Consider the following 17990-nt stretch of genomic DNA (forward strand, 5'->3'; position numbering starts at 1 on the left):
CCCGAACCACCTCTTCTGGCTCCTCTCGATGTGGAGGAGCAGCGGCTTTACTTTGAGCTTCCCCCGGATGGCAGAGCTTCTCACCCTATCTCTAAGGGAGAGCCCCGCCATCCGGCGGAGGAAACTCATTTCGGCCGCTTGTACCCGTGATCTTGTCCTTTCGGTCATAACCCAAAGCTCATGACCATAGGTGAGGATGGGAACGTAGATCGACCGGTAAATTGAGAGTTTTGCCTTCCGGCTCAGCTCCTTCTTCACCACAACGGATCGATACATATATATATATATATATATATATATATATATATATATATATATATATATATATATATATATATATATATATATATATATATATATATATATATATATGTATGTATACACCCCGCCTACCGCCCGAATGCAGCTGAGATAGGCTCCAGCACGCCCTGTGATTCCAAAAGGGACAAGTGGTAAAAAATGGATGGATGGATATCTATCTATCTATCTATCTATCTATCTATCTATCTATCTATCTATCTATCTACAGTATATATAAATCTATACCTATCTATCTATCAATCTATATATATATGCAATATATTCCGAGCGCGGTAATGTCACGTTATTTGTGGAAAAAAATGCATTTTTAGACAATATGATATGCCTGAGCAGCTAGGAGACACAGAGAGTAACAAGCAGTAGAAAATGGGTTAGAAAGGACAGATTTAAAAAAATAAAAATACTTTTTTTTTTTTTATACATTTTTATTTTTATTTTTTATTTTTGTATAAACTTGGGACTTCATGCGGGCCAGATTTTGGAAGCTGGCGGGCGGGATCCAGCCCGCGGGCCGTATTTTGGGGACCCCTAATGTAGCTGAAAGCTCTAAGTCTGTTTGCATAAAGCTAAATATTTTTAAAAGTAAATTATTGCCTGTTGTTGCAATGTGTAGCACCTTGAGACAAGAATATGTTTATTGACAGTCTAAAAGCCACATGTCTTCCTTCCTTCATTATTTTCGCAGTTTTATGCATTTTTATGTATAACATACAAAAATCGCAAATCGAATCCCAATCTCAATTTTGGAGAGACAAATCACAATTAGGTTTTTTTCTCTACATTGTGCAGCCCGAGTGTACACACTATACCTTTTGAATTGTACATGGGGAAGTATTCCATTAGAAACACAAGAAAGTGTGTGTGAAAGCAGTGTGATGTCATTGATATTCTACAACCATCGCTCTTTCTTTCATGTGCATCACCCTGCGTGCGTGCGCATGTGTGTGTGTGTGGGTGTGTGCGTGCGTGCGTGCGTGTGTGTGTGTGTGTGAGATGGTTGGATAGTACACTTCTTAGAGAATTTCTAAGGAGAACTATAAGTAATGCATGACCAGGTATAAGGTGTGAAAGATGACTGATGGAGTAGGAGGAGAAAGGTGACGAGGAGGCGAGTAGGGTGAAAAGTTGAATGCAATGCAGGACAGTGATGTAAACACCAATGAAAGTGTGTGAAATCTGCTGGTATAAGCGAGCCAGAAACATGGACACTTCACCATGTCATGACGTCCACTAGAAACATTCAACAGGGAAAACAACATAACAGTCCGAAACATACTGTAATGTTCAATCAGTGCTTGTGAATGCACTGTCAGCAACACACACACACACACACACACACACACACACACACACACACACACACACAGGCGCACACACACACACACACACAAACACACACACACACACACAGGCACACACACACGCACACACACACACACAGTGAGCCCTCTTTAAGGACCCTGCTGGGACTTTAATAGAGTGCAGTAAAAAAGAAGCACGGTGTCCTTCTTAACCCTCTGGGCGTCGTAACACAGGTCACTTTTGACTTTTGTTTGCTTCGCGCTATAAGAAGACCCTAAGATGAAACCAACACTGTAGGGCCTGTTTTACTAAAGTTTTAAACGTATAAATACGAGACAAAGAAGTTGACAGAAAGCAAATCCAATCATATTTAATTTCGTCTTGTCGATGGGTGGGACAAATACGGAATATATCCAATTACAGCTATTAAATAACTTAAGTATAACTAAGTATCTTGTGGGGTTCCACAAGGCTCGGTATTGGGACCAAAGTTATTTATACTTTATTGAAATTATATTTGTTCAGTATCTAATAAATTGAAATGTATTATGTTTGCAGATGATACAAATGTATATTGTTCAGGAGAAGACTTGAAGGAAGTGTTGAGTTGTTTCAGTTAAAAACATGGTTTGATATTAATAAGTTATCATTAAATGATAAGAAAACTACATGTATGGTGTTTAGTGCTGCAAGGACAAATTGTGAAGCAAAATTAAAATTAAATCAAGTGGAAATTGATAGAGTATATGAAACTATACCAGGCCTACTCAGTGGCGTAGTGGTTAGAGTGTCCGCTCTGAGATCGGTAGGTTGTGAGTTCAAACCCTGGCAGAGTTATACCAAAGACTATAAAAATGGAAGCCATTACCTCCCTGCTTGGCACTGAGCATCAAGAATTGGGGGTTGAATCACCAAAAATTATTCCCGGGCGCAGCCACCGCTGCTGCTCACTGCTCCCCTCACCTCCCAGGGGGTGATCAAGGGTGATGCGTCAAATGCAGAGAATGATTTCGCCACACCTAGTGTGTGTGTGACAATCATTGGTACTTTAACTTTAACTAAATTCTTGGGAATAATAATTGATCATAAATTATGTTGGAAACCGCATACTGCATATAAAAAGAGAAAAATATCCAAATCCATTGCTATTCTTTATAAAGTAAGACACATGCTGACTAAGAAATGTCTGCATATGTTATATTATTCTTTTATTTTTCCATATTTAACATATTGTGTTGAAGTTTGCAGAAATGTTTATAAAACAAACATAGACCTAATAATTCAATTTCAAAAAAGGGTAATTAGAATAATACACAAAGCGTGCTACTATTAACCTACCAATCCATTATTTACAAGTTCTATTGTGTTAAAATTTTCAGATATTGTGTTTTTAAAAACAATAGAAACTATGTTTGGAGTAAAGAACAACAGCCTTCCAGCTTGTATTTAGGTTATTTAAATTAAGTGGAGAAAACTATAATTTAGGGGAGATGTTGATTTTTGAAATATGTAAAGTAAGAACGAATACAAAATACAAATGTATTTCAGTTTTAAGAATTAAATGGTGGAACAAGCTCAGTGATGAGTTGAAGACATTTAGTTCTTTGTTAAGGTTTAAGAAAGCCTTGAAAGGTGAAATAATAGAAAATTGTAAAATATAGTAACAATTACTTTCATTCCATTGATTTTTTTAACATTGATGTTCCAGGTAATCTTATTTTTGTCATGTCTGTGTTGATCATGTTTTGTTTAAGTTATGTTCTGCTTGGTTTTGGACTCTTTTTAGTTCCTGCTTTTCACTCCCTTGTCTTGTTTCCATGGTTACCCATTAGTTTCACCTGTTCCACGTTTGGACTCATTGTGCATTCTTGTTTGTCACCATAGCAACTCATTAGTTTTCACCTGCCCTCACGACTCACGCACCTGTCTTTAATCATGCCACTACTATTTAACCTGGGAGTTGCCAGGCAGTCAGCCTGGCGACATCAAACTCCTGTCACTCTGCTTCACACTCTCCACACACCCTTATGACCCTTGCTGCTCTTTTTCATGCCGTTTTCTCGTCCAAGTAAGTTTTCTTTATTCATGCCATAGTTTGCAAGTTTTGTTTCATTGTTCATAGTTTCTGCCTTTGTGCAAGTTTTGTGTTTATAGTCAAGTTTTGTACTTCCGCCCTTGTGCGCGCCTTTTGTTTATTCTTTTTTTGAGTGTTAAAATTAAATATGTATTCACCTGCACGTCATATCTGGTCCAAATCATTTGCACCTCGGGAGAACAAACCACGCCATAGTCCAAGTCCTGACAATTTTCAGGTATAGGATAAGCTTTGGCTTCAGCCTATTCCTTTTTCAGTCATTCTTTTTCTTTTCTTTTTGTGTATATGTGTATTATTGTTAATTACCGGTATGTATGATCTGTACTGTTAAATTGATCACCCAAAATTGGTTGATTATATGACTGAAATAAACTCATTTCATTCATTCATTCAATTCAAATGGGTACACTGAAAGAGGGGTGTGTATCAGGTATGAACGACAGCCAATCAGATGCTTTTCCTTGCGGGATAGTCACTGCCAAAACTAATATGTGTGGCCTTAACATGTAATATTTGTACACCAGGGAGATAGTGAACAGGACCCATTTCATTTTTACTGCTATTTTGCTGTTAGCAGGCGAGTCATCAATTCTGACATCGACTCAACTGTAAGTCAAATCTATTATTTGCTGTTATCAATGTTGCGGCAAAAACCTTTCCGTGTCAAACCTTACATACTACAAGTTGTGTTCATAATAATAGCAGCGTGTTTAAAAGGTGAGTAAACCTCACAATTCTTAAATAAATTGTGCTTTAATGAACACAAATGCATTGGGGATTCTGCACATTCTATTTCAAAGCCAGAACATTGGAAACAAGTAATAACATTTGATAATATTTGACAGAAAGTCAAGAAATATAAAACAAAAAAATAGCAGTGTTGACAGCTTTCTTTACAAAACTCATATGTACTGTATAAACTAACAAAGGCTTGCAGATTCAACTGTTCTGAGAACCATTAACTCATATTTAGTTGCATAACCACAGTTTCTGATAACTGCCTCACACCTGTGGCATATGGAGTCCACCAACTTCTGGCACCGGTCAGCAGGACAATTGTACTACGTTCCACAATTCCTCCGCATTTCTTAGTTTTGCCTCATGAACAGCATTTTTTATGTCAGCCCACAAGTTTTCAACGGGATTAAGGTGCGGGGATTGTGCTGGCCACTCCATTACCATATTTTTCGGACTATAAGTCGCAGTTTTTTTCATAGTTTGGCCGGGCTCCAGTGCGATTTATATATGTTTTTTTCCTTCTTTATTAAGCATTTTCGGCAGGTGCAACTTATACTCCGGTGCGACTTATACTCCGAAAAATACGGTACTTGAATTCTGTTTGTCTGGAACCATGATTTTGCTCGCTTGCTGGTGTGTTTGGGGTCATTGTCTTGTTGAAACACCCATTTCAAGGGCATTTCTTCTTCATCATACGGCAACATGACTTCTTCCAGTATTCTGATGTACTCAAACTGATCCATGATCCCTGGTATGCGATAAATAGGACCAACACCATAGTACGAGAAACATCCCCATATCGTGATGCCTGCACCACCATGCTTCACCATCTTCACTGTGCACTGTGGCTTGAATTCAGTGTTTGCAGGACGTCTGACAAACTGTCTGCGGCCCTTAGACCCAAAAAGAACAATCTTACTCTCATCAGTCAACAAAATATTACGCCATTTCTTTTCAGGCCAGTCAATGTGTTCTTTGGCAAATTGTACCCGCTTCAGCACATGTCTTTTTTTTAACAATGGGACTTTGCGGGTGCTTCTTGCTGGTAGCTTGGCTTCACATAGATGTGGTCTGATTGTTACAGTACTCACAGGCAATCTTAGATCTTCTTTGATCTTCCTAGAGCTGATCATTGGCTGAGCCATTGCCATTTTTGTTATGCTCCGATCCATTCGAATAGTGTTTTCTTTCTTTTTCTTCCTCGCCTTTCTGGTTTTGGTTGCCATTTCAAAGCGTTCGATATAATTTTAGCTGAACAGCCTTTCATTTACTGCACTTCTTTATAGGTTTTCCCCTCTTTTATTAATTTCTTAATCAAAGAACGCTCTTCTTCTGAACAGTGTCTTGAACGACCCATTTTACTCTGTTTTTCAAGGACAAATGCACAGCCAGCATATTGTTGTCAGTTGCCTTGATCCTTAAATAAGGGCCACCTGTTTAACACCTTTTTTTTTCACATAATCAATGACCTCACTAATTGAACTCAGCACAGCTATTTTTTTTTAACACGCCCCTTTCAGTAAATGATTCAGTTTCACAGAATCAGCAGCATGCACGTCATGCCTGTTGGGTCTGTTGGTTTTCTATACCTTTACTAAACCTGCTAGAAACTTACTTGCAGTGTAGAAGTTGAAATTCTAACAAAAACAGTGATTTATCTTGCTCGTGATGTGGGACTGCTGAACACAACTATATATGATACTGAAGTACCTATTGCACCGTTTACGTGTTTTGTACCCATAAGAGTTACATATATGATAATAAAATACCTACAATACTTTACTGTTTATGTGTTGAAGTACCTTTTCAAAAGCTAAAATCAACCTTAAACAACATCTTATTGATTCAAAAATAATATTTTGATATTTGTCATCCGTACATCTCTTAAGGGTTTTCTAGCAATGCACAGATGAGATGCGTCAATATCAAAAATATTACTTTGCATCACTTTTTGGCAACCAAGAATACATTGATTTAATGATTACATCCAAACACTTTATTAATATTAATTATGTGCTTGAGCACCCCGCCTTCCGCCCGAATGCAGCTGAGATAGGCTCCAGTACTTCCGGCAACCCCAAAAGGGACAAGCGGTAGGAAATGGATGGATGGATGGATGGATGTGCTTAAGCAAATAACAGTTAGTGCTATAACATTTTATTAAATGCTTCATGATTATTTTTGACACTCTTGGTCTGTGCTTTAAGATAAATAAAATCATTAGTAAATACTAAAATAATTACTATAGCTATAAGTACACAGATCATATATGTAGCAGGTAAAACACACATTGTTAAAGATAGAAAATTGTTGCAATTTGTTACAAAATTCAGTCATTTTACTTGCATTAGTTTGCGCTACGTGGGCGGTTTGGACTCCGCAAATATTTGGCATCAGGCCAAACAGCTGTATGCGCATCTACGTATCTGTATGTGCACAGCAGGGGAGCTATTAAATACATTACCTTTAAACACATTGTGCAGGGCTGGATGCTTGTTATTTAAATGTTTATCTAAGTTTGAAGCGCAGGTGGTCTTGCCACATTTGGCGACACATGTTCTAAAGCAGTGGTCCCCAACCTTTTTGTAGCTGCGGACCGGTCAACGCTTGAAAATGTGTCCCACGGACTGCGGGGTGGGGGGGGGGGGGGGGGGGGGGGGGTATGGTATTTTAATTTTTTTATTTTTTTATTTTTTTTGTCATAAAGAAATACAATCATGTGTGCTTATGGAGTGTATCCCTGCAGACTGTATTGATCTATATTGATATATAGTGTATATATTGTGTTTTTATGTTGATTAAAAAAAAAAAAAAAACATTTTTAATTTATTTTATTTAAATTTATTTATTTATTTATTTTATTTTTTTTTAATTTATTTATTTATTTTTTTGTCCTGTCCAGATTCTCAGGCAAATCATATAGTTGATGTAGATGCCCATATCGGCTGTTCAGATTTACTTTACAAAAGAGAAGTGTAGGATACTTCTCTTGTTGCCTTATTTGTATTTGACTTTATTAAATGTATTTATTTATTTATTTTTTTAATTTCTTGTGCGGCCCGGTACCAATCGGTCCACGGCCCGGTGGTTGGGGACCACTGTTCTAAAGCGCTCCTTGCAGCGCGGCGCTTCCCTGTTTAAAGCTTCACCTTGATCAATAGTTTTGAAGCCCAAATACCTCCATATTACATTACACCTACCTTTTTTTATCAACCAGTAAAACTGCCTTTCCTGGCTGTTTCTGCTTGTGCACTCTGTGAGTGTGTGCACCATGACACACTCAACATGCTCCTCGGCTCAATAATGTCACTGCAGCGTGGCAGCATGCTGATGCAAAAAAAAAAATATACCGGTACAACCCTAGTCCCATGTTAGGTGCACACTTTTTTAATAAGGTAGACAAATTAAAGATTAAAATGTATATTTGCGATTAATTATGATTTAATTATGGTCAACATGTAATCTTCTGATTGAATGCCAAGAAAAATACACTATAAAGAGGTAAAGTCCTCAGAATTACATGATCTTATTTGTTATTATTGTTTTTTAACACTCAGCTAGCTCCACATTTCTCATCTGATTCAAACGATTCCCAGCATCAAAATGATCTATTGACACGATCCCCCAAATTCCCACACATTTCACATTTTCCTGGACAAAATTCCAATTGAAAGCAACAAAAGGCCAATTTTTAGTTAAAGGAGATTATAATCTACGGATAACACACGTCCTTGTGGTGATTATTATTGGACGTTTTGGTTTTGTTTAACACCAGTCAGAAAAGACAAATATCATCCGTGTTGAATTGAAGTTATGCATTACTCACATTTCTCAACACGTTTTCTCACCAATTGAATTATTCTTTTATGATGTCAGGATTTTTTTTTCAGCAGATTGTTGGCAGAAGAGAAGAACTCTGTAAAGCACACACACACACACACACACATGCATACAGTCACACACACACAGTCAGCGCAAAGGTGTGCATGTGTGAATGATTGACAGCTGGCTCACAGGGCCCGCAGACTTCATGCATAATTCTATTCATAAATATTCTGGCTCTGCCTTGGGGGGAGCCAAATATTCGGGTCAGTTCACCTTCTCCTACATGTTAATACCATCAGTTGGTATATAAATATAAATATGAATATATGTCTGTGTGCTTGAAATGGAAGCAATAGAGCGACCAATACTTTTACAGGCTTGTTGTTTTAATGAGAAAGTCAAGTTGCAAGTTAGTTTTGTTGCCAAACACTTTCATGCATCCAACGTCTCCTCACCAGCTTTTTTAAATGTTTTTTAAAGTGACATGTCTCTTTTTAGTCCACATTAGCATCACTTAGCATTGTGGCGTTTGATTGACAACTCAGGCCAGCAGTAGAGATCACAAGGGGTAGTACTATAATACCATGGCAATATCTTAATGCAGGGGTGTGCGAAGTAGGTTGGGCTTCGGAACTTGGTTCTATAATGGCATCCGTGCCCACCTACTTACCACATAGCAGAGGTGGGACCAAGTCATTGTTTTGCAAGTCACAAGTAAGTCTCAAGTCTTTGCCCTCAAGTCCGAGTCAAGTCCCGAGTCAAGACAGGCAAGCCCCGAGTCAAGTCCAAAGTCAAGACTGGAAAGTCTCAAGTCAAGTCCTAAGTCCTGCATTTTGAGTTTCGAGTCCTTTCAAGTCCTTTTAACCACAGACTAATATATTAACACAGATTGTGTATGCTTTTCAAACGCTGTATTTATTTATTAAAACAAGTGCATTTTAAATTGCAGGAAAGAAAATTGTGCTGACATTGCACTTTATAATAGCACTATTAACCAGTCATTTTAAACATTAACTCATTCCTTTACAGAACAAACACATTGAAAAATAAAGTGCAAATGTACTTATTTGTACAAAAGTGTTAACATTGAAAAAACATGACATATACGTGAACATAACAAAAAAGTTGTACTTTTTATATGTCAGGGCCCTATGCTGCATTGCATTTGCAAAAGACCAAATTAGCCAAGAGTCTGTCAGTCATTTGTGCACAATGGGGGCGTAGTATGATGCCACCATGGCTGAAAACTCGCTCCACTGGAGCACTGGAGGCAGGCACTGCCAAGACTCTCATGGCCACTCGGAACAGTGAAGGAAGAGTCTTCATGTTCAATGCCCAGAACAAAAGGGGGGAGAGAGTTGTTTTGGGTTGGTGCACTACTTGTAAGTTTATCTTGTGTTTTTTATGTTGATTTAATTAAAAAAAGGAAAAAAAAAGAAAAAAATTCTTGTGCGGCCCGATACCAATCGATCCACGGACCAGTACCGGGCCGCGGCCCGGTGGTTGGGGACCCCTGAGGTAAACAACCAACAGTATGTCAGAAAGCTAGCTAAAACGGTACACATATTCATAATATAGTATACATTTTAACTGACCTTTATTTGACTATTTTTGTCTTTTTTTAGGTGGCTAAAATACGCGGTGCTGCTGACCGCCGTCTAACGTTACGTGTGATATATTGACTAACGTAACCCTGCTTAAAAAAAATCACTGAACAAAAAGTATGAATAAGGTAGTGAACTGCAACAGATTCCCGTGTTTGCAATAACGTTATAACGTTAGCAGTGAGTTTACAGCCTCACTGATTTAACTACACAGCAAATAAAAGTCACGTTACTTAGCCAATAAACGTTATCTTACATTCAAAACTTACCGTTCTTTGTGCAACTTCAAATGCCGGATGAAGTTGGAAGTTGTTGCCTCTCCATCAGTAATTTTCGAACCGCATGTGTTGCATACTGCAAACCGTTTTGTGTTGACCACCTCGTAATTTTTATACCCAAACAAAATTATTTTAGGTATCATTTTTTGTTCACTGGCGTGTGGTTTGGACATGTCTTCTTCGTTGGTTGTCCTGCAATTTGATTGGATGAATGCTGTGTGATGAAAACAAAGTAGATCTAATTTGATTGGCTGTTGTACTGAGACCACACCAGCTGACACACGCAACGCTGATAGACAAGTACACAATGAAAAATACGGAGCGCTCCCGAATAACTTTTTCATCTTTGGGTTTTGGGGAAAGTAGCAAGTCATGTCAAGTCATGTCAATTCAAAAGGCTCAAGTCCAAGTGAAGTCACAAGTCATTGATGTTAAAGTCCAAGTCGAGTTGCAAGTCTTTTTACATTTTGTCAAGTCGAGTCTAAAGTCATCAAATTCATGACTCGAGTCTGACTCGAGTCCAAGTCATGTGACTCGAGTCCACACCTCTGCCACATAGTAAGTAATGTAGCAGTAGTGATATTGTATAAGTAATACATTGTAAGTAATGTAGCAGTAGTGATATTGTATAAGTAATACATTGTAAGTAATGTAGCAGTAGTGATATTGTACAAGTAATACATTGTAAATAATGTAGCGTCTGGCACAAGCAGACAGAGTCTGACACTCTTTTTAAACTTTATTGTTGACTTTGACAAACCAGTTTCAACCCTCATAACACCGCTAGCCAGTTGCCACAACAACAACAAAGCACTTCCTTATTATGCACCAATGACAGTTATAGTGAGCAAGGTGCATTCACAAACCCCCGGAATTATGAGCGTCAAACATTCCAACACAATCACGTCGTTTTTTCTTTCCTGCACCTTTTCTTAAATTTTCTGCATTGCTGCAATAATTGTAACAATTTGTTGTGTATTTCATTTCAATTTTTTTTAATGCATTGCTTAGTTATCATTTAGTTTATATAGTTGAATTATTTATATGACTAAAATGTTCATCCTAAATGTTACAAAATTCCACAAAAATAAAAATGATTTATTTCTGACAAGAGTTTGCATGTTTGAAAATATAACATAACGCCACATTTTTTTAAACTATAATTTTGGGCTCTGTTTTCAAAGTACCAATTTGGTACTATTATCGTTTAAAATGTAAGCAATACTCATCTGTAGTCGAAAGTGCCATGTGCGCATGTTGTGTATTATTTACCCCGCAGCACATTTTATAAATAAAATCAAACAAAAAAAGAAAATAAAAAATAACAGCAAAAAAAAAAAAAAAAAAAAGAACAAAAAACATGGTATAAAAAGAAAAAACGGAAATATTGATACATTGGTGGCACAAAGTTTTGTCTTTAAATTACTGTAAAAAACAAAAACATTCAAAGACCTGTTTTTAAATTAAAAAAACTTGCAAGTCAGTCACCAGAATCTTTCCATTCAATTTACAGTGTTTTTCAGATTATATTATTACAAATTCAAAAATGCTACCATTGTTAATTTTACAGTAACATTTTGGTGAGTGAGCTGCCCATTTTTTATTGTTAAAATATGTGGTCGTTGTTTTTACCATGTATTACTGTAAAGGGAAAATGTCCTGCCATTTTTAGAAATATAAAATATACCATCGTTGTTTTTACAGTTTATACTGTATACATCTAATCAACCATCCATTTTCTACCGCTTGTCCCGTTCGGGGTCATGGAGGGTACTGGAGCCTATCTCAGCTGCATTCGTGCGGAAGGCGGGGTACACCCTGGACAAGTTTCCACCTCATAGCAGGGCCAACACAGATAGACAGACAACATTCACACTCACATTTACACACTAGGGCCAATTTAGTGTTGCTAATCAACCAACACAGTCATGGGGAGAACATGCAAACTCCACACAGAAGGACCACGAGCCCGGGGATCGAATCCAGGACCTTGGTATTGTGAGGCACACACACTAACCCCTGTACCACCATGCTTTTTCATTATGTATAATAAAGACTAAAATCAACCATCTTGAAAGTCTTCATATGAATTGTGTTGAATTATACACAATATATTAGTAATTAATAATAACTTTTGTTCCTATTTCACAGCTCCGCCCACTCCCATCGCTCCACCTGAGCTCCTAGCGGTGGGCGCCACCTACCTGTGGATCAAACCCAACGCTAACAGCATCATCGGCGACGGGCCTATCATCCTGAAGGAGGTGGAGTACCGCACCACCTCGGGAAACTGGGCCGAGACCCACGTGGTGGACGCCCCCACTTACAAGCTTTGGCACCTGGACCCCGATGTGGAGTACGAGATCAAGGTCTTGTTGTCCAGACCCGGAGAGGGAGGGACGGGTCCCCCAGGACCGCCGCTGGTCACCAGGACCAAATGTGCAGGTAAGGCCTGAAGAAAAAACATGAAGTATGATTGAAATATTCATGTCCACACGGAAACTGTTATGAAAAAATTAGTTGAGGAAAGGAGAGTGTTGAGTGAGGTAACTTAATCATTTTGCTTCGTTCAGGGGTGTCAAACGTGCGGGCCACGGGCCGGATCAGGCTCGCGAACAGGTTTTATCCGGCCCGCGGGATGAGTTTGCCAAGTATAAAAATGAGCTGAAATTTTGGAATGAAAGAAACAGCTGTTCTAAATGTGTCCACTCGATCAGTGGTTCTCAACCTTTTTTCAGTGATGTACTCCCTGTGAACATTTTTTTAATTCAAGTACCCCCTAATCAGAGCAAAGCATTTTTGGTTGAAAAAAAGAGATAAAGAAGTAAAATACAGCACTATGTCATCAGTTTCTGATTTATTAAATTGTATAACAGTGCAAAAATATTGCTCATTTGTAGTGGTCTTTCTTGAACTATTTGGAAAAAAAGATATAAAAATAACTAAAAACTTGTTGACAAATAAACAAGGGATTTAATTATAAATAAAGATTTCTACACATAGAAGTAATCATCAACTTAAAGTGCCCTCTTTGGGGATGAACTTAATTCTAAACATTTCTTCACAAAAAAAGAAATCTTTAACATCAATATTTATGGAACATGTCGACAAAAAATCGAGCTGTCAACACTGAATATTGCATTGTTGCATTGTAATGAATGGAATAGCCTACTTGTTTATGAACTTACATTCATATTTTGTTGAAGTATTATTCAATAAATATATTTATAAAAGATTTTTGAATTGTTGCTATTTTTAGAATATTTAAAAAAAATCTCATGTACCCCTTGGCATACCTTCAAGTACCCCCAGGGGTATGCATACCCCCATTTGAGAACCACTGCACTAGATGTCGCAATAGCAATTATTTGTATCTTTGTAGATGATGCTACATATGTAAAAAAAAACAAATGATCTTAGTGCGCCAGTCGAGGAAAATGATCAAACTACATAGATAACATCCTGTAATTTGATTTTGATATTATTATTTTTTATCTTGATACATTGAAAATGAACACCAATGAGTTGACTGATGAACCTTGTCACATGTTTTTTTCAGAAATTATAATTAACGACAAATAAAGATAGAATACTATTAAAGGCCTACTGAAATGCGATTTTCTTATTTAAACGGGCATAGCAGGCCCATTCTATGTGTCATACTTGATCATTTCGCGATATTGCCATATTTTTGCTGAAAGGATTTAGTAGAGAAAATCGACGATAAAATTTGCAACTTTTGGTCGCTGATAAAAAAGCCTTGCCTGTACCGAAAGTAGCAGACGATATGCGCGTGATGTCACAGGTTGTGGAGCTCCTCACATCTGCACATTGTTTACAATCATGGCCACCAGCAGCGAGAGCGATTCGGACCGAGAAAGCGACGATTTCCCCATTAATTTGAGCGAGGATGAAAGATTCGTGGATGAGGAAAGTAAGAGTGAAGGACTAGAGGGCAGTGGGAGCGATTCAGATAGGGAAGATGCTGTGAGAGGCGGGTGGGACCTGATATTCAGCTGGGAATGACTAAAACAGTAAATAAACACAAGACATATATATACTCTATTAGCCACAACACAACCAGGCTTATATTTAATATGCCACAAATTAATCCCGCATAACAAACACCTCCCCCCCTCCCGTTAATATAATCCGCCTATACAACTCAAACACCTGCACAACACACTCAATCCCACAGCCCAAAGTACCGTTCACCTCCCCAAAGTTCATACAACACATATATTTCCCCAAATTCCCCCAAAGTTACGTACGTGACATGCACATAGCGGCACGCACGTATGGGCAAGCGATCAAATGTTTGGAAGCCGCAGCTGCATGTGTACTCACAGTACCGCGTCTGCGTATCCAACTCAAAGTCCTCCTGGTAAGAGTCTCTGTTGTCCCAGTTCTCCACAGGCCAATGGTAAGGCTTGACTGTCATCTTCCGGGAATTTAAACAATGAAACACCGGCTGTGTTATCCGGCACAACAGTCAGGGGGTGCATTCTACGGCGGGGGTGCGTTATCCGGCACAGCACCTGCCGCAATACACCGTTTCCCACCTACAGCTTTCTTCTTTGCTGTCTCCATTGTTCGTTGAACAAATTGCAAAAGATTCACCAACACAGATGTCCAGAATACTGTGGAATTTTGGGATGAAAACAGACGACTAAATAGCTGGCCACCATGCTGTCCCAAAATGTCCTCTACAATCCGTGACGTCACGCGCAGGCGTCATCATACCGAGACGTTTTCAGCAGGATATTTCGCGCAAAATTTAAAATTGCACTTTAGTAAGCTAACCCGGCCGTATTGGCATGTGTTGCAATGTTAAGATTTCATCATTGATATATAAACTATCAGACTGTGTGGTCGGTAGTAGTGGGTTTCAGTAGGCCTTTAACCGCAACATGTAAGTGTAAAAAGAACCCAACAACATTCTGATTTGTACATTTTCAGAATGTGCTTGTTCTGTTTTTAAACAAAGAAAACAATCTGAATTTGTCTTTATTTTTAAGTTATCGTGCCGTGATTTTACCAGTCAGACCCACTTTGGAGTACATTTTTCTCCATGTGGCCCCCCGATCTAAAATGAGTTTGACACCCCTGGCTTAGTTAGCTTGATCTCAAAAATGGGATAGTAAGCGAATCCGGAGGTACGATTCCCATCCAGTCACACACTTGGTATTCTGACTTCTGATCGGCTGAAATGGAAGCACGGTTACAAGATCAACGCATATTATGCAGAAGGAAGAAAAAGGGGTAGGAAAATATTTCTGTGGTTTTCTTGGAGGCAATCAAAGACGAGGATAATTGGGACGTTATAGGAAGCAGCCCGGAGATTAGGCGAGGGGGGTTAGGAGGGCAGGTCGGGGCAATCATGGCTGATAATGAGGACACCAGCGGGGGTGTGGAGTGATCCTTCATCTGATCAAGTGGCCGCTCGGCACATCTTCATCTCTGGGCACTTCTTGTCTTCTTCTGCGTCTCAATCTGCGCACCTCCGTGCTTATCCTTTGTCTCCTGAGTGCACTGAGAGGTACGGTAAAATGTAGTGCACATTCAGTACCGGGATGCTGCACTACACTGTCAACATGTATACAGTGTACTTATTCAAGTGTACTGGTGGAGGTTTTGCATTTGACAGAGTGCCCAGCTGTGGATACACACTAACACGCCAACATGCTACACACACACGTCAGTGGCCTCACTGGCTGAACAACTTCTTTGAGCACCACAAAACAAACCTGCTGCCACTTCCTGTTTACACAAGAATAGATGCTAGGTGATGTGGAGTGATGGCGAACAGAGGTAGTGTGTGTGCGTGTAAGTGTGTGTGTGTGTGTGTGTGTGTGTGTGTGGCAGAGAGGAACGTGTTTCAGAGCTATTTGCACTGTGTTGAGCTGTCACAACCATTCACACGATGGCGTGTGTGTGTGTGTGTGTGTGTGTGTGTGTGTGTGTGTGTGTGTGTGTGTGTGTGTGTGTGTGTGCGTGTGTGTGTGTGATGGTATTGCAGCAGGCAAGTATGACAGGTGTTTTAAAGCCTGCTGGCTACATGCAGCTTTAGAATGTGTGTGTGTGTGTGTGTGTGTGTGTGTGTGTGTGTGTGTGTGTGTGTGTGTGTGTGTGTGTGTGTGTGTGATAATCTTTTTAGTTGTGCACCTTTTTGTGTTGCTCTATTTGTTGATCTTTAACTTACCCAAACAAACACGTAATACAATAAATTGCACTCAAATTGGAGTAGGGCCGTAATTGGCAGCGTGTTTTTTTGGGGGGGGGATTTTGTGTTACTAGGAAAGAAATGTAGTTCCTCTTTGCTAGCTCTTACAATAACAATGTGGCTGTGGCTTGGTTAATACGCAGGGCATAACATGTAAATGGAGCATTGTTGGCGGTTTTGGATGTTTTTTGTAGGGCTTTATAGGCTGAATTAGTGTTCTCCCGATACCAATATTTTGGTACCGGCACCGGTACCAAAATTATTTCGATACTTTTCGGTACTTTTTGGTACTTTTCTAAATAAAGGGGACCACAAAAAATTGCATTATTGGCTTTATTTTAACAAAAAATATTACGGTACATTAAACATATGTTTCTTATTGCAAGTTTGTCCTTAAATAAAATAGTGAACATAGAAGACAACTTGTCTTTCAGTAGTAAGGAAGCAAACAAAGGCTCCTAATTTAGCTGCTGACATATGCAGTAACATATTGTGTCATTTATCATTCTATTATTTTGTCAAAATTATTAAGGACAAGTGGTAGAAAATTAATTATTAATCTACTTGTTCATTTACTGTTAATATCTGCTTACTTTCTCTTTTAACATGTTCTATCTACACTTCGGTACTTTTCAGAGGCGGTATAGTACCGAATATGATTAATTAGTATCGCGGTACTATACTAATACCGGTATACCGTACAACCCTAGGCTGAATAGATGAATTCTAATTACTGTGATTATTTTGCGGTGGACAGTGGTTAATGCTCATGCCTCGCAGTGAGAAGGTATTGGGTTCGATTCTTTCTGTGTGAAGTTTGCATGTTCTCCCTGTGACTGCGTGGGTTCTCTCTGGGTACTTCGGCTTCTTCCCACCTCCAAAGACTTGCACCTGGGGATAGACTGATTGGCAACACTAAATCGTAGGGATGTACCGGTATTATAAATACCGGGTATTTATCTTTCAAAGTCTTCTCAATCAATCAAGCAATCAATCAATCAATCAAAGTTCACTTATATAGCCCTTAATCACAAATGTCTCAAAGGGCTGCACAAGCCACAACAATATCCTCGGCTCAGATCCCACATCAGGGCAATAAAAAAACCCCAAGGATGACCACATAGCGTCTTTGGTGATGTTGTGTAGCATCAAGAAGATATCTTTAATAGTATTAATAAACTAGATGAATAAATCTCTCGTAGGCTCAACAGCATACTGAATCTTGATATCGCTAGCAAAGATTCATGCTTAACAACAGGGACATTTATAGCTAAATAATGAGATGAAAAATGAAATTGTAGATGAGACTAAAATTCATAGCAGGAAATCAACTGCAAACAAACTTATCCTTTTCTCATTAGCGTCACGATCACTCGTTATGTATTAACCGCGTTACTTAGTGATGCCAGATTAAGTACCCTGACATGTGACGGTATTAACTGAAAACTTGGTGAGTGGAGATTTTTTTCTGGCGTTTTAGCTTTGGCTGGATCTCTAAATAAACCACATCTCCCAGAATCCTTTGCGCAGTGCGGGACCGACAAGATGGGGGGCCTTGAACACCGTAAGCAGGAAGTGAAGTGTGTTCGTATTTGTCGTTGATA

General features: G+C 38.8%; 1 protein-coding gene across 9 annotated transcripts in view; it reads left to right on the top strand.

Moving 5' to 3' along the window:
- The window catches only part of ptprt (protein tyrosine phosphatase receptor type T), a 555785-nt gene that overhangs the window by 135354 nt on the left and 402441 nt on the right, over positions 1-17990 (top strand). For all 9 annotated transcript variants that reach the window (XM_061932272.1, XM_061932263.1, XM_061932264.1 and 6 more), the window contains exon 8: positions 12315-12608. In XM_061932272.1, the coding sequence (XP_061788256.1) occupies positions 12315-12608 (294 nt within the window). The remainder of the gene's footprint in view (positions 1-12314; positions 12609-17990) is intronic.

This window comes from Nerophis lumbriciformis, linkage group LG38, assembly GCF_033978685.3.
Source record: "Nerophis lumbriciformis linkage group LG38, RoL_Nlum_v2.1, whole genome shotgun sequence".
NCBI lineage: Eukaryota > Metazoa > Chordata > Actinopteri > Syngnathiformes > Syngnathidae > Nerophis > Nerophis lumbriciformis.